The sequence below is a fragment of the Mchenga conophoros genome, linkage group LG5, assembly GCF_057382185.1.
Source record: "Mchenga conophoros isolate Kocher_MC1m ecotype Shallow Benthic linkage group LG5, M_conophoros_male_GT1.1, whole genome shotgun sequence".
Lineage (NCBI taxonomy): Eukaryota > Metazoa > Chordata > Actinopteri > Cichliformes > Cichlidae > Mchenga > Mchenga conophoros.
In genome coordinates, this window is record NC_140530.1 from 32,582,640 (window position 1) to 32,601,314 (window position 18,675).

Here is an 18,675-nt window from a genome sequence, read left to right on the forward strand (position 1 = left end):
CCAATTTATGAGCCCATGACAACATGCACGTCACAGTTCTACATCAAGCACCTATGATCCAAGTGTGCATTTTATTTCATTCCCACATATCCATTTCCTTTACATACTTATTCATGTAGATCTAAATAAAAAGACATCGATTTGCATTTTATCTAGTGTTGTAAAGCTACTATGAAAGAAGTCCATGTTGACAATCAGAATAGTTACTGTTAGAGTTTGTATTGTTGATTGTCATTTATGCTTAGAAATATTTACTTATATATGCTTAGAGTTTTGTAATTAGTTGTAGATTGGTAGAGGTTTTGATCCTTGATAGTCTGCAAACTTTGTGTGTATTAGACAGCACTTTGGGAGCATGAGAGGTCATACCGTGTCTTATTATTTTATGGTAGGATTAACGTAGCTACGTCTGTTCTAGTCTAAGTGCTTTTCTGTTTAGATGAACTGCTGGACTTCCTCACCGGGGGGGGGTCTAGTCTACCCTCTTCCTGACCAAGGATGTTTGACCCTTTGATCAGCAACACACACACACACACACACACACACACACACACACACAGGCAAGGTACTCTTTGTTTGTATGTAGACGTCGGTATGTTAATGGACCTATGCATATTCATGTAACCTCAATAAAAGGACAGTGTTACGGGAGGACGGACGAGAGCTACTGGGGTCAAGCGAAGGAACGGCGTTTGTCTGGTTCTCTCCCGTGCACGAGTACCATGAAGAAGTTTGCCTACTTGTGTCTTGCTTGCAGTGTAATTATATTGTCTTCAACGTTCCAGCGGATGGGTTCAAGCTACAAACCTATCAGTTACTGTACTAGATCTAACCTGTTCATTTAGCAGTGTATAGTTACTGAATAGAGTAAAATAATGCAGCAATGATCTTATATTAACACAGTCTCACAATCAGAATACTGTATTAATCCCTAAGGAAATTGTGTAAATGTCTACTAGATTATGTAAAAGTCCTTACCGCATTTCCTTCCATTGTCAGCTCAGTGGTGATATTCCTGATGTCATCAGAGTTTTCTTGCAGTTGAGTCATTTACTTTAAAAAGGTGAGAGTAACTATTCTAACTGCGCTGATATGCCATGCTTGTTTAACCTCTGACTGCTAACCACTGCTCAGTACACAGAGTCCAACATACCACCAACACCACGAGCAACCACCTTTCCATAATGCCAAAGCAGACACAGTGTGACCTCCCAAATACCAAAGGCATGCTGTGAGAATTTCTGCTGATACATTTAGCGGTCTATTGGAACAGTCAATCTGTTCATTTCAATTAGAGATTATTTTACCAAATAAAATGTCTCATGTTAATGTTTATTGACCAATAAAGTCCATAGTACAGTGATCATATGACTATAGACCTCGTGAAGCTGCCAGTCAAAACCTTTAAGTTAGATAGTTTGCCTATAAAATGAAATTATAGGCATTATAAGTCTGAACCTCGAACCATGGAGTATGGTAATAACCATTCCTAATGTAATTGTAATTAATGAGAATATGCTGGAATCCATCTTAGTTTTATTTGAATCTGGTGCAATTTAAATCTTCATATTAATATACAGTGCTGATGGGATTTTTATGTTCTCAACAGTAATGTTTGAAAAGTGTTGACTCAGAATCTCCAATGCCAGATTGAATGAACAGTCATAATGTATTTCCAGTGACAACTGCAAAGTGATCGCTTTCATAGAGATGCGTAAGATGAGCCTCGAGCCTTTACCAGCGTTGTAATATGGATTTTTACCAACTATCCATGTAAGGGTTTCTATGTGCTCCAAACGTTTATCACCGAACAAAAAGGAGTGTCCCCTTTGAAATATTGGGTAGTGAGAAGAGCACAAGTTGAAGGCGGATAACTGATCAGAGACGACAAAAAACAAAAAGTGAGTACAACTTATGTTATTAGAAAAAATGTGTGTTAGTAATTTTAATGAGTGTCCCAAAAGAACTGCTAAACTAATATTTTAAACATGAGGTTTGACTGAAATTCTTATGCAGTGCTTTTGACAACCAAGCAAATTCGGCAAGACTTTTAGTACTATTTTATAACAATGGCACACCAAAAAGGTATTATTTGATAAGACCTATATTAGGACTGAAAGTGCAGTCTAGTTCTAGTAAATGAGTATCCTGTAAATTTACACCTATAATAATTTCCCAAACATAATTTAATAAAGAAAATCATCAAGACATTTTCAGTTGCTATAGAAGTCAAATAATACTGAAAACAGAAAAACAGAAGACAAAGATCCTGGAGATTTTATGACTTGGTTGTATATTACCAAAATTGCTATATCAAAGTGATATCTTTCTGCAATGTTATCTTCTTGTGTGGTAGTACAACCTTTAATGCAATACAGTCAAAAAATCAATTTCTACAACAATTCTATGAAAAGGAGAAACATTAATTGACCTTTTGAGATCAGTCCAAACATTTAAGATCTCAACAATGAATGACATTTAACTGTGTGACTTTCCCATTTGGCTTCCCATGACTTACAAAAGACTGAACCTATAAACTAGGTCTGAACTACAGACACTGTGACACATCAAAGCTTAAGCTTTTTTTCTGGGTTGTAGATGAAGGTCAGATATGCTTTTTTTTCCTCACATTTTCAGTGTCTCTTTTATGGTCCTAAAAATAAAACACTGCATAAAAAAGCCTTATGGCCATAATCTTGATATAAGGTTCATTTTGTTCTAATTAAAAGCCTCTCAGCTCTATAGCCATTAAAATAATTACTTAACTAACTTAAAGATTAAAAATAACCTATACGAAACATATCTTTGGTTTACTATCCACTGTTATTTAAGGTTCCACTTTTCACTTAAGAAAAGTTCAGTGTACTGAACCTGAAGTTTATTTTTAAATTAGACTTAAAGAAGTGCAGTCATCTTCTTTTGATGCTATTATGACCTGGATGACTAAGAGCCTACATAGAGATTTCCCTAAGGAGTATTATAAAGCTAAAGAGCAGTTTTAAGCATTGATGGCATAAAAAAAAGATATACAGGTTACTTCATCGCCTTATCACTTTGATATAAACACACTGAGCTCTCTTCTATGTTTGGATCCTGAGCAGTTAAATTTTTGGCACAGCCACCTGACTCCACGGGCAGTTGGGTGGAGTGAGTCACTAGGTGGGATTTCACATTCCCCATTTACAGTGTCCCAGCATGTCTCCAACTGTCTGCACAAGTCACGCGTCAAGGAAGTCAAGGAATTCCCAGTTTAATGATACATGAGAAGATGCTTGAAGGCAGGATTTCTCAAACTCTAGTTGCCCATGGCTCTGTTTCTAGGTGCCCTTGATTCTTGCAACACTAGCAGCTACTAGAAAAGAATGGTTAAGTGAGACTCACTATAACTGACTGCAAAAGAAAAAAAAATATTAAGACTTCTCATAATTTTTGCTGCAGTAAAGAAATACTATATTTTTTTCTAGATGTTTCCTTTATGAAATGTATTTAATAATCTCAGCTAAAGAAACTACTTACCTGCAAAAAATAAATAGATAAACAAATAACTGATAAAAAAAACTTTGTTCAAGTTTCCTGCAAACTGCTGATTATGTAGATATAAGGGAAACATAATAAAATACATAAAGGATGAATTTGGTCATTTATGGACAATATGAAGTATGAGTACTGAAAACTGGACCTTTTTTATCATGTCAACATGCAGCAATTTTCTTTCATTATTATTCAAGGCTAAATTTGTATAAAATGCATAAAACATAACATCCACTCACCCATTACATCATTAGTTACATCTTGCTAGAACTGAGTTTGGCTCATGTTGACACGATAGCATCACAGAGTTGGTGCAAATCCATGCAAATCTCCTATTCCAGCACATCCTAAACCTGCTCTGCTGGATTGAGATATGGTGACTGTGGAAGCTATTTAAGTACAGTGAACTCATTGTCATGTTTAAGAAACCAGTTTGAAATAATTTAAGCTTTGTGACACGACACCTGGCTAGAAGTAGCTTCCAAAAGATGTGTACACAGTGGCCATAAATGGCTGGATTTGCTCAGTGACAATACTCAGCAAGGATGGGGTGTTTTTATACAATGTTCAATTGTTTGAAACACTCTGGCCATTCTCCTCTGACCTCTAGCATCAAAAGGCATTTTCACCTAGAAAACCGAAGGTCACTTTTCTCTTTTTTGAACCATTCTCTGTAAATAATTTCTGAAACACTCAGACCAGCGTGTCTGGTACCAACAATCGTGCCATATTCAAAGTCACTTCAGTCACCCTTTTTCCCCCCATTCTGATGCTTAGTTTGAACTTCACTTGGTTGTCTTGACCATTTCAACATACCTAAATGCACTGGCTTCCTGCTATGTGATTGGCTGATTAGATATTTCCATTAACAAGCAGTTGAACAGGTGTAACGAATGAAGTGTAATGAAGTGGCTGGTGAGTAGATGTAAGGCTTTTTAATACTAATAAAATCAGCTTTGATTATAATGACAGCATTAGTTAACAGTGACAGTCTTTCTTTGTACTTTAGCCACACAAGGATCGCACCTCTGATCTGATAATCAACAATCAAACATCGCCATGAGTTCAAAAACAAACCAGGACCCAAAAGCCTTCGGTAAGTATGAAAAATGTGATATTATATATTATATTATATATTTCTAGCTTCTATAAAAACAGCGACAGCTGCTGAGTCTAGCAAGTCTACCATGGGAAATAAAGGGATGGAGGTTTAGGTTCCTTTATTTGTACCCATAAGTAGGATTAACTATCATTCAGGATCAGACTTCTTAACTCTCATTGACTTGCTAATGTGAAACATCAAATACAAACTATGAACAGCTATTCCCTAATAAAACAGAGCCAGATGAGACTGAAATCATTAATGGGCCAGCTTTGTAGTATACCAGTGTTTCACAGTTGACAAGCTCACTGTTCTTACAACATTTTGTCGGCTGCACATCCATCTGACCTACATCACACCTTGGGTGATCAGCTAATTCAGTTTAGATCATTCATCAAGCCTGGAGATAATAAAACCCCAGATGGATTACTCAAGATAATTCTAAACTACAGACTGCAATAAATGTTTTCAAATATTACTGTTGTGCTGCAGACGTTGCTGATTCTGCCTGTGGGTAGTTATAACAGAGAGCAGGCATTTCTGCTTCTATCCAGGATAAAAATGAACTGAGAAAACAAATGTTGCAAAAAAGGACTCGGAGCACACTTTCTCTCATGGCAACTGCAGGCAAATCTACTAAAAAACTGGAGAATCGTGTAAATGATGTCTATCGTTATTTTATGCATATATTTATCTCTTTTGATGTTTAACATGGTGTCATTCTTCATTGTCACCTGTATCTGAACTGAACTGACCATTTTTGTGTTCACTCCAATGCTATGCATTTACTGTTTAATGAAGAATTCCCTATGGTTATGACACATATTTAATTTTGGAAAAATTATATGAATAACAATTAGGATTAATAATTCTTTCTGCACTGCCGTACAGTCTGCTATTCTCACACTGAATAATTTGTGTGTGTGTGTGTGGGGGGGGGGGGGGGGGGGGGGGGGGGTCCACTGCCCAGGGCCTATGGCTCTATAATAACCCGTTTACATCACAGCTGGACTCCTATCTAGCTCTAAAGACATTTTAGGGATTATTAAATCAAAAAGGATGCCTCATAAATGAGATATTTTAGTTTTCTTCTTCACAAGGAGGATAATCTGCAGAGTCTACAGTATTGAAACAAACTGACATACACGTTCACTGTGATTTTACTTGTAAAGATGAAAATAAAAAAAATAAATGAATGGACATTATAAAAAGTAAGCATATGGTTTAGCTGGGTTTACAGCAGGAATATCTACTTTATACAGTCAACAAATTCTTACCGAATGTGTTCCTGCCAAGGTTCCTGCTGCCAAAAATCCAAAAAATTCTTCATGTAGTAATTGCTATGCAGAAAAAAAGCAAAAATGCTCTCCTGCTAGATTATGTCTAAATCGATGCTTCAGTAACAAGGTCATAAGAATCGTGCTTGTGTCCAGATGATATAAGCATGTGCATCAACCCATTGACAGATTACACATACAGTTTGATGAATATTAAATAAATGCCCTCAAACTATGTTAAGGCCACAGAAAAAAAATAAGCAGAGTAGACAATCTCAAAGTGACTCACAGAAGGCATGACCAAAGAAGTTATCCCTGGATACTCCATGTCTGATCAGATTTGTTTTGGGGTTTTTTGTTTTGTTTTGTTTATTTCCTCCTCACTGAATAAATCTGAATATGATTGGTATCTCCATATTTAACTCTGGCATAGTTTGGTAACAAAAGTATGGTTTAATATGATATATTTAAAAAATATATTACAATGACGCTCAGACAGATTGGATTATATATGCTGAATTATGTTAATATAAATGTAGTAGTAAACACGTACTAAATGTACAAGCCCCAGAGTACTTAATGCAGCTGAGCTGAACACCATGCATTTATCTAAAACCAGCAATAAGTTAAATAAACTTAGTGCTCTATAACATGTCTATATGATTGGAATTTTGGATAAGAGCAAAAAAACAAACAGAAAACCCTGAAAAATATGCTATGTGCCTTTTTGGTTCTCACAAAGAACACAGTTAGTGTTTAATACAGTAACAGGTCCTAAAACTTAGTTTTGATCTACTGACTTTACAACTCTATAATGACTTCTTAAATAGACACACTTACAACTTGTCCAAGTCACTTTTTTGGTTAAAATAAAAAGAAATAAAAATAAATGAAAAAGTATCATGCTGACAGGTTAAAACCATCTAATCTTAAAATCAAAGTCCTCCAAAAATCTATACATAAATTAAGCATTTAACCAAAAAATTACATTAAATTAATACATTAAATTAATTAAACAACAAAAAATGTGTAGAATTTAATCCAAACTTCAGCTTAGTCAATAGAGTTTAACATATTTCAAGATCTTGCCATGACCTAGCTGTAATGTTAAGAAAAGTAAGGAAATGGTGACCTCTTGTGAAATTCCAGTGTGAAACTGCAACTGTTCTAAATAATATATACTCTGCAGACACATGCATTTGTAACATCTATGTTTTTCTGTTGGTAGCGGGCTTCCTGTTCATGTTTACATTCATAGCATCAACCAGCTATGCTGTTAAACACTAAACCTTCCCTTGACAGTGGCTATCAAGAAAAGGTCCAGGGTTCCTGGGGTTATGATCACTCAGACTGTGGAGCAACTGCCACCAGGGAAATCGACCCCCGACTTTACCCGCAAACCAATTGCTGTGACTGTCCAAGAAGGTAGAAAAACAACCATAGCCAGTGAAACTGACAATAACCATAGAGCATAATTATTAACACCTGCATCACTGTCATGATTTGATTATTTCAGGTAAAAAAACCTTTTTCAAAGCTATGGTTAGTGGAGAGCCAGCACCAACTGTGACATGGGGGCGTAATAAAGGTGAAATAGATGACCCAGAAAAGTACAAGACTAGATATGATGAAAGAGCTCGAGAATACATTCTTGAGGTAAGAACAAAATAAAAGGATTGGGCTAATGATAATTTCCCAACTTTAATTTTTCAAGCTAAACATTTTTGAAGTCATGAAATTCTTTTTTGAATATTCATTAACAATTAAAACAACAGTTGTAACTAAGTGTACAATATGCATTTACTTTTAGATTGAGGTAAGCTTGTAGTAATTGTAGGTGTCACGGGCCTGCAGCTGCAGACTGTGTGGCGAGAGGATAAGGACCCAAACGTGGACACTTGAAAATATGAGTGGGTTTAAACAAAAGGGGAGCCTTTTATTTAGGCTGAATGAAAATACAAATAGAAGTCAAACGAAAACTTAACCAAGACTTAACTAATAAACTAAACTGAGCGAACTAAAGCTAAACACTAAACACAGGGATTACGGAAAATGAGACCTGGACATGGAAACCTGGAACATGGAGCATGAAATGCAGGCAACCTGACAGGGTACAAAGAAAAAACAGAGGGTGATTAAGGAGAGTGGAAACAGAAACATGGCTGGGAAAAATAGACATAACCACACAGGGGAAGCAACACTAAACACACTGAACACGGGACGAGAGACTGTCAAACTAAAATAGGAAACACACTAGGATGCAGACTGAGACACGCACTTGACACAGGAGGAAAGAACGCACATAGGAACAAGACGGACTGGGAAGATGAAGGGAGGAGACAACAAGAGGGAAACATGGAAGTGAGGAAGAGAGGGAGCGAGACCAAACACAGACACGACTGGAGAAACATACACAGAAGACATGACAGACTGATAATAAACTCGAACTTAAAACATCTTCATAATGCGATGGAAGAAATAAACGAGAGATAACCTCAAGCCTAAAATATCCTAATAAAGCAAAGGGTCATGAACCAAAAGGAAAACCCAAAAAGCTTGGTCATAGACCCCAAACCATGACATATGGTGTTAAAGCTCCATAACCAAGTTTAACTTTTTTTGGGAGATAGACTCAGATATTGATTCCACTGTTGTCAAATATTTACATATTTCACGTGAGAATCATTTTTTGTCAGATAATCAACATCAATCCAGACCAAGCAGACACTTACAAGTGCTTTGCCACCAATGAATACGGAAAAGCTGTCTGCACCACCACTCTCAATGTCATTGCAGGTGAGCTTTATAGTTAACAATAAAAACTGAGTTAAACAACTTTACAATATACCATGTCTGGTAATTAATGACTTCTTGTTCTATTGTGGTTTTCATGCATGTATGAAGCCGGCTTCAGGAAGAAGAGCCAGGGAGGTAAGAAAGCATACTTTAACATGAAGTGGTTTACTCTTTCTAATAGCGTCCAATCCACAAGTTTCTTTTTAGAATTACAGACTTTTAGCATATTTATTCTTTGCAAAATTTTACTTCTATAGCAAAGATTTGTTTCTTTTTTATTGCAAAATAGTAAAATTTAAACAAAAACTTGACAGAGCCTTATAAGAATCCTTCACAATTAGATTTGGAAAAAAATACCACAAAGTGAAAAAAGTGTCCAGATGGCAGAATTTTATTTTAAATTTAAGTCAAAATGTCTTTCAGGAAGTCAGCAGGGACCACAGGATTTTAGATCAATGCTCAAGAAAACGTAAGTTCACATCAAAGTCAAATTATTCAAAATGTGTTCTGCGTGTTGTAATGGCCTCCAATGCCCTTTTTTAGTGTTGTTGTCACTAGGAAAAAGCAACTCCCACCAAAGAAAGAGGGAGAAATTGATCCTAAACTCTGGGAACTGCTTATAAGTGCACCAAAGAAAGATTATGAAAAAATCTGCTTTGAATTTGGGGTTACTGACTTTCGGTGGATGTTGAAGAGATTGAACCAGATGAAGAAGGAAAGGGCAGACGAACAGGCAAAGGTACTGTATAAATAAACAGTTACACATGAATTCTGGATTTTGTATCCTGAACCAACGTTACTGAGTTTAACCAAGGAAGAAGGTTGACTTGCATCTTGAGCTTTACTTTAAACCCTGGTAGTTCATCCTGCTAAAGTCTGCTTGGTTATTTTAAATGTTTCTGATTTAATTCCTTCCTTCCATTTTTTCAAAACGTGATTATTTAAGCAGTAAAGTTTAAAACAACACTTGCAGACACATACATTAGATAAAACTTGTTATCTTTCCTTTATAGGTTGTAGAGCAGCTGGAAAATGTGAAACAAATTGAAGTGAAACCAAACGGAAAAGCTGAATTTGGATTTGACATGCAGCTATGGGATCCCAATAGTGCAGTTAACTTATACAAGGTGAATTTAAAAGCATTCTAAAACAGCAAAAAATAATAATAATTTTTAATTAAACTTGCTAAATAATAATTTAATAATGAAAATAAATACATAAATAATAATGTTACTACTTCTGTCTCAAAAGGATGGCGTAATGGTTCCTTATGCAGATGATGAAAATTCAAAACATAGCCTTAGGAAAAAAGGAACAAATTATATATTTAGCATTAAAGACCCTCAGCCAGAAGATGCTGGATTTTACCAGGTTGATGTCGAAGAGGCAAATGTTCTTACAACTGACTTCAGAGGCAAGTAAAACTACTCTTAAAGTTTATAAAACAAATCAAGTACATTTATATTTTGGAAATGAGATCATCTTGGGTTTCAAAATCTACCTTTTTTCCTCTCTTAGTGCCTGCAGTGGAGTTTGTAGACAAGATTAAGGATGCTAAGGCTGTTGAAAGTGAGGACGCTGTATTTCAGTGCGTCTTGTCAACACCACTCAACAGAATTACTTGGTCAAGAGAAGACTCCTCACTTGAACATGGGGACAAATATGAGATCACTGTCTCAGAGGACAAACTAACTCACACATTAAGAGTAAAAGATTGTGAAATTGCAGATAAGGGAGCATATTATGCCATTGCTGGTATTGCTTCCAGCAGGGCCTCTCTCATGGTGGAAGGTGGGACATTTTTCTTTTTTGTACTCACAAAGTACAATAATAAATAAAAATGCAAATGGTGTAATACAAAGACAAATAGTCTTGACTGTTTGATAGTCATGATATTATTGAACCTGTTTTGCTCATCATTTATATTTTAGTCAAACCTTTTGACTGAAATAACTCTTCTCTCTATGTGTGTCAACTATAACTCAGAGGATCCACATGGTCGGAAAGGTCGCAAGGGAACCAAAACCATTGGACATGATAACCTGTCTAACCAAGGCTTGGACAAGGCAAAGATTTCAAAAGAGAAAGATGACTTGGAGGCAGTCAATCGAGCACTTGCTGAAAAGAAAGCTGCAAACACACTCGGAGATGCGAAAGATGGGGGTGATGGAAGAGATGGTTTAGGGGCTGGGGATGGTTCCAGTGGTAAAATTGGCGATGGTTCTAGTGACAGGGATGGTGATGGAACTGATGGAGATGATAAGAACCACTTAAGAAGCGAAGAAGATGATAAAGATACAAAAGATGATGCGAGTAAGAAGAAGCAATCACGAACTGGGCCTTTGGTTCCTGACACTGCCTTAGGTAAAACTCCATACAACATGGTTTAAAGACTGAATAATGTATGCTCAGATTACAGATTATTATAATGTCAAAGATTTAGCTCAGCTATTCTCAAGGGTTAGTATCTGCAAATACTTGTAACTTGGCAATATCAGCCCATTTTCAATCAGTGTTTCAGGATGACTCCACTAAAGGTTCGATCAGATATAATGTTTGAGGCTTAAGTATCATTTCTATTCCAGAGGGAGAAAATGGACAAAAGTGAATGTGGTTCAATTTTTAGTGAAAGATAATCATCATACATATTTCCCAATCCCATCTGCTGTCCACAAGAAAGTGCATACTGTAATGATAAGGATTTTTAAATTAAATTGTGCGCTTATGTGCTTTCAGTTTTATCTCTATTGTAATTTGCTACTGATGTGTCATTTTAAAAATAATCAAATCAATAATTTGTTATATAACGTGATTATTTTTTACATTTTCACATGTAGATCGAGGTGTTCAATTTGTCAGTGGGCTATCAGATACGAATGCCAATATTGGAGAACGGGTGGAGATGTCTTGCAAACTAAGCAGTGAGACGTCAGAGGGGCACTGGTACAAAAATGGGAAACTGGTAAGTCAAAGGAGTAAAACAGGAGTGTAACAAATTGCCACAATTCACTGTATATGGAAATTACTATAACTACGACTTTGTTGTTTTTCTACAAATAACTAACATTTTATATAGTTAATCACTTTTTTACTGTTTATTTACTTATTTGTCTAGCTAACAAATGAAGATGGGGTAACAATTATCAAAGATGGAGCCTTTCACAGGCTGATAGTTGATTGCTGTAAAAAAGATGATGCAGCTGTGTACCGCTTTGAAGCTGAAGGACGTAAATCAGAAGCAACACTTAGTATTCAAGGTCAGAATAAAATGAGTAACATGGCTGTAGCACAGCAAAACATATCAAATAATTAGTGCTGTCAGTGTCAATCTCGTTAAAATGACGTTAACACCATAACCACATTAACACGGCAAATCTCTGTTAGTGAGTTACCGCGGATCGCCCCGTGTGTGGGGCTGCACAGTGTCAACGCGGTTATGGCGTTGACGACATTTTAACAAGATTAACACTGACAGCACTACAAATAATATAATAACACTTTTAAAAAAAAAGTTCTCAATGTTTAAATAAAACACTTTTTCCCGTCTCTCCTATACTAAAGATCCACCAAAAATGGACCCTGATGCACTAGGAAATTTCACAAAGCCAGTCATTATAAAGGCAGGCGAAAATGCTGAATGGAAGCTGCCATTCTCAGGCCAAGCACCAATGACTATACAGTGGTACAAGAATGACGATGAGCTGCTGCCAGCCCTCAATGTGAAGATTGAAACGTCTGATTCTGAGAGTCAACTACGCCTTATTAAGTGTCAAAGAAAAGACAGTGGAGAGGTGAAAATCAAAATAAAAAATGAATTCGGTACAACAGAGGCAATATCCAAACTTATTGTACTGGGTGAGTTTTCCTCAGATATAATTTGGCAGTTGCTGTGATAACAGCCGAGGACATGTTAGACATAAACAGGCTGTGGAAAAATAACATTTTCTACTTGAGCGTGCAAGTGGTATACTGGCAAATGTTTCACAAAAAAAGCCCTATGAATAAATAAACAAAGGCTTTTATCGCCACTGAAATGATAATGCTTTTAATTTTCCGGAGATGAATACAGCAATTAGAGGAGTATGTTTAGGAAATTATGACTTTGTAATAGCAAAAATTACAGACATTAGCTTAATTGTTACATATTATCTGGCATAATGACCTGTTCTAAGTTGGTTCTCTATTATATTTACAGTTTGTTTGCTTATGTTGTGCTTTATTTACTTTATAAATTAAGTAAATAAAGCACAAATTATATTGTTCGTAGTGGTGTGAATAGTGAATAATTTAGTTGGTAGCTGGTTTGAGGCCCATCCCCATGCAAGAATGGAGATATTGCTTTAAGAGCAGAGCCTGTCTACAGAGAAACCTGTGCAATTATTCACTACAGTCTAATTACCATAATGCATGAATTCCAGCATGGCCAACAGAAGTGTACTGGATTGAGGCTTTCAACATGAAAATATCCATTTATTACCTTAAAAGACAGTCATAGAAATAAATCCCTGCTTGTAAAATGACCGTGCGTCAAATAAAGGCCTTAAGCAACTTAAGTACATTTTAAAAAAAATGCCCTGGTTGCTAGTTGAACAAAAGCGGTATGGCAAAATGTAGAATGTGCAAAGATAAATGCCTCTGACGCATTTCTTGTCATGTTGTCAACAGACAAACCAACCCCTCCACAAGGGCCTGTGGACATTATGGAAAGTGCTGTGACATCTGTTGAATTCAAATGGAAACCACCAAAAGACAATGGCGGATGTCCGATCGCAAACTACATCATAGAGCGACAACAAGTAGGCCGAAATAAATGGACAAGTCTTGGTGAGATACCCGGCAACAGCCCAAGTTTCAAAGATTCAGATGTGGACCCTGGAAGGAGATACTGCTACCGGATTAGAGCAAAGACTGCAGAAGGTATCAGTGACTACCTGCAGACAGAGGACATACCAGCTGGTGTATTACGTAAGTTTTCAGTTAATGCCTTCTTCTTCATTACTTTTTCTTTGTTCAGTTTAGAAGGAAGTATTACAAGGCATGTCTTTTTAGTATCCAGGTGGAAACACTTTGTTTATTGCAGTAAAACCCTGACTAGCCGCTAATAAAATGTTTTGGGAGAAGTTAAAAGAAATCCATAAAGAATATATACAAAGCTATGTTAAATATATTAAAAACACTGTCTCTGAATTTATGTGTCTAATAAATACCCTTCCATTTACACATTCTTTAGTTTTCAGCCACCTGCTAATTATGGATGACGGAAATAATAAAAGTAATGTTGAGAAACATGGCATGGCAACATTGATTAATTAACTCACTTTCACTTTTCTGTGTCATATATCCCCCGCAGGTTATCCTGGACCACCAGCTGTACCCAAAGTGGTCAGTGCCTTTAAAGACTGCATTAATCTGGCATGGAGTCCTCCATGTGACACTGGAGGAACCAAAATAGTGGGATACAATTTGGAAAAGAACAAGAAAGGCACCAATTACTGGAGCCTTGTAAATCAAAAGGGGCCAATTACAGGTATACAACTTAAATGCTGAGGTGCAGGACATTTAGCTCAAGAGTAAAAATAAATGCTTGTGATGTACCTGTACACATCAGTGCAGATTTGTATTGATATAATTGCTCCTTCTGTTGTCTATAGATACAAAGTATGCAGTTAAAGACGTATTTGAAGGAGCAGCATATGAATTTCGAGTGTCAGCTATCAACCTGTCTGGTGCTGGAGATCCCAGCATTCCATGTGACACAGTTATTGCAAGAGATCCAATGAGTAAGTTAATCACACAGACTTATGTTTTACTGTATTTGGGGGGATTTTTCAGTCATGAAAGTCATTCTTTAAAGTAAATATAATTCTCTCTGTCGTGTAATATAAAAGCTTCATTCTCACCTTACTGTTATTGCAGAACCCCCAGGCAAAGTCACAGACCTTAAATTAACATCTTCCAATTACATGACATTTTCGCTGGCTTGGACTAAACCTAAGGAAGTGCAAGGGGTAGAAGATGAAGCCCAAGGGTATTATGTGGAGATCAGACCAATAGAGAGCCTTGAATGGACCCGCTGTAATACCACCCCAATTACTCTAACATCCTACACTGTGCTTGGCCTTAAGGCAATGGCCACATACTGGGTGAGAGTAATTGCCACCAATTATGGAGGTGATGGAGAACCTCAGAGCTTTGATAATTATATCATTGCTATGCCTCCTCCTGGTAAGAAATGCAGTTTTTATAGTTTGGTTATTGGTTATTTCTAAAATGAGATATATTTATATTTATTTTTCACAAAATGCCAAAGAAAATATGCAGTTTTTCTTCTAATACAACACACCTACAGAGAGGAACAATTGTCTCGAAAAAGCTTACAGCTGTCAAAAAATAATGTTTGTGTGCTATACACCCATTTAATATCTGTAGATATACGAGACGGCGGGTGAGAATTGTTGTGACAAGACAGGTTATGACTGAAAACACATCTGATAGGATTATAAAGCCCAGCATGGACAAAAAAACTGCACTTCAAATGCATCATATCACCAAGCATAGCAATTTAAATCTGTAGTTCAAACTCAAAGAAGAATTGTAAAAGAAAAACTAATGAGTGCATTTAACATCTTATTAATTGTTAGTTTTATTCTCACTACTAGTACAGGTTTTCTGTGTAGCTGAATTATGACTAAAAAAAGGGAGGTCTAACAATGGAATTAAGGTTAATTATACCCTTTTTGTCAACTATACACAGAGCACGTCCTCATAATACAGTAGAGAGATTCAAAATATAGAACTCCCTCAGCAGCTTTATGAATTACAAATTTAATTGTATTGTATTCTAAATCTATCCCTCACAGTCAAACCAAGGTTTAAAGACCGCAACATGAAGACCTTTGTGGTGGTGAAATCTGGAAACACTGTTCGCCTCAACATCAACTTTGAGGTATTATTCCACAGGCTTTTACTCTGTTCACTGTGTGAGAATCTAATCAATGCTGTTAGTTAATATAGCAATATATTAATTTGACTCCTATGCTGTCATCTACAGGCGTCTCCCATGCCTGAAATATTTTGGTTAAAAGATGGTATTCCAGTACCAAAGCATGTAACCATTACCAACTCTGATAAAGGATCTCAACTCTTAATTCCTACATCTGAGAGGACGGACACTGGCATTTATACCATTACTGTCAAGAACATGGTTGGCCAGGAAAGCTTCAATGTTGAAATCAGAGTTACAGGTAACTGTCCAAGAGCCATAGCAATGGTTTGTCATTGTTAGGCTAAATAAGACCATATATTGTAGCCAAATTAGAGTAAAACTATGAAATCGACTTATCCTGTAAGTTGGCTGGATACAGTTGCATGGTAATTGCGGTACAGAATAATAACTTAATTTGGTGACTTGGATTCTATTTGTATTCATACTACCACGGAAACATATGTTTTAGCAAATACAATGTGATTAAAGTAGGAACAGAATACATGTATTTATAACTTAATGTACCACATAGGTTGTACTACTTTAAGATCACATTAAAGGTATGCAACACTGTAGATAAGGGAATGCTTAAAGCCATAATCCTGTGACTGTAACAAAATACTCCAGTCCAATTTTCTCTCTGCCTTTTACTTTGCCTATTTCAAGAAATCCCTTTTTCCCCAAGCTACGCTTATTGCTGCAGCTAGCTGTACCTGTGTTAGGAGTTTTACTTGAATGAAAATCTTTCTAATTCAAAGCGTATCCGGCAGAAGCTGTACAAAAATCTATTTCCTGTCCAAACCATCAAGGGTACAATTTAGACTGAAAATCAGTAACCTAGCCCTGCTATATCAGTAAACAGTATTTTAAAATCTCTAAATTTTTCTCCAGATGATCCTAAACCTCCAGGTCCAGTGGAGCTGGAACAGAATATCCCAGGAACAGTGACACTGTCCTGGACTCCCTCTCCAGATGAAAAAAGGGATGACAGGCTGCACTACATGGTATCAAAGAGGGACTCCTTCAAACGGACTTGGAGAACAGTGGCAGACAACCTCTTTAACAACAAATTCACAGTTGTCAACATTTTACCTGGACGGCAGTATCACTTCAGGGTGTTTGCTAAAAATGACATGGGCCTTTCTCCACATTCCGAGTCCCCTGCATTTGAAACCAAAAAGGAAAAAGGTGTTTCAAGTTTTATCATGAAAACAATACAAAACTTGCAATCATTTTGCAAACTGTCAAACTAAATCACTGTTCCTAAGCTAAGCTAGGTTCTCAAGAAAGTGATGATTTCTTTAAACAGTAAACTATTAGATTTCCCTGACGTTCATTCATTGTTAGACTGGGGTTTGAGCCACAAATGTATAAAAATATTAATCAGATTGTCAATTAAGAAACTAAATAAGCCCTTTTCTGTATTCAATACAAAATAGCAAAGAAAGAAACAGGGGTCTCTGAGTGAGCGAGAATAAAATATGCACAGGCAGCCAATAACAGACGGCAAAACTGACAGTAAGAAAGTGCATGATAGCTATAAATATGGACTCATCTGTGAGCTTAAATGTGTCTGCTCATTACCCATGGTTATTAAAGATAAATGCATAACACACTTTTATCACAACCTTTACTTCAATCTAAGAAATCAGATTTGAAATCAACATAATGTTTAAATTTCACTAATTAATACTAACCATCCCTTATCATAAGTGTCCCAGTCTCCCCTACTTAATTATTATTTTTGTTAAAATATAATTACTTTTTGTAATTCTTTGTTTCAGAAAAGTTCCAAGTAAACAGGCCAGAGATAAAACACCGGATCTTCGATTCTCCTCCCTCATTTATTGTTCCCCTGAAGAAGCGTACAGCCCCACAAGGTTATGAATGCTACATGAGCTGTGCCATTAAGGGTGATCCAGCTCCACGTGTTACGTGGTACTGGAACAATATCAGCCTCAACACAAACACCAACTACCACATCACAAATGTATGTGGAGTCTGCTCCTTGCTTATATTGAGAGTGGGACCCAAAGACAACGGGGAATACAAAGTTGCCATACAGAACAAACTGGGCACTGCGGAGTCATCAATGATGCTGAATGTCAGAGGTATTCACAAGGTTTAACAATCATAAAGTTTTTACTAATTTGATTGTCTGTTGTAACATTTGAGTTTGCAGTATGTAGATTAAATAACCTTAGAGCAATATTGCTTTTTTTTGCAGAGTGAAGACAAGCCACAGCTCCTGGGAAGAAGCTGAACAAACACCTATGTGGAAATAATATAACCAATAAATAAAATGTAATGGAAAATGTGGTCATTTTTGTTTAAATGGTGGATGTTGCAAAAATAGTTTAAAAATTGCTCTTTTTTAAAATTCTGGAAAGGGATCCAAAGCATTTTGAAAGAAAGACAGTTTGAACATTTCAACACAAATGTGAAGTGCCATTGCTAGTATCTTAAGATTACATTTATTTATTTTCCACAAATCACAAAATATCCAGGTTAACTGTGTACTGCAACTAGTATGAATTATGATGAAACAGCTCTCTCTTGAGGTGAATGTGCAGTGTGACACCTGAATGCTACAATAACAGAGTTAAAGACAGTCACATCAGATGGCAGAGAGATGGAAAATTTCCAGGTACAGAAAACATAAAAGACTGCATTTCCATCTTACTTCATATGTTTAAAATCAAAAGGCTTTAGTATTAATATATTAGTGTTTGAACTGCAGCAAAATGTTACAAGTCAAGCTCTTTCCTCTTTTATTGACCATGTAATGTGTAGTTTCAAACATTCCTCAAAATCATATTTTGTAGTAATTTAGTGGTAATGAAGCCATTTAGGCTTATGATTTATCAGTAGATCTATGTTTAAAAATAGAAAAGATATCAGGGAAAACATATGTTGCTGTAGCTCAGGAGGTAGAGCAGGTCATCTACTAATTGGAAGGTTGGTGGCATGCCAGATATCCTTGA

General features: G+C 36.3%; 1 protein-coding gene across 1 annotated transcript; it reads left to right on the forward strand.

Annotated features, from left to right (window-relative positions):
• Positions 1–1,775: 1,775 nt before the first annotated feature.
• LOC146574902 (immunoglobulin-like and fibronectin type III domain-containing protein 1) lies at positions 1,776–18,003 on the forward strand. The gene is made up of 24 exons (XM_085274955.1): positions 1,776–1,901; positions 4,541–4,627; positions 7,213–7,335; positions 7,427–7,566; positions 8,607–8,706; positions 8,815–8,841; positions 9,130–9,175; positions 9,250–9,445; positions 9,720–9,833; positions 9,958–10,120; positions 10,225–10,497; positions 10,693–11,070; positions 11,544–11,668; positions 11,822–11,963; positions 12,268–12,561; positions 13,372–13,671; positions 14,057–14,233; positions 14,358–14,486; positions 14,623–14,931; positions 15,567–15,652; positions 15,758–15,950; positions 16,583–16,879; positions 17,476–17,802; positions 17,919–18,003. Exons 2-24 carry the CDS (start codon positions 4,591–4,593, stop codon positions 17,921–17,923), a joined length of 3,981 nt encoding a protein of 1,326 aa, XP_085131081.1. The 5' UTR covers positions 1,776–1,901; positions 4,541–4,590; the 3' UTR covers positions 17,924–18,003.
• The last annotated feature ends 672 nt before the right edge of the window (positions 18,004–18,675 follow it).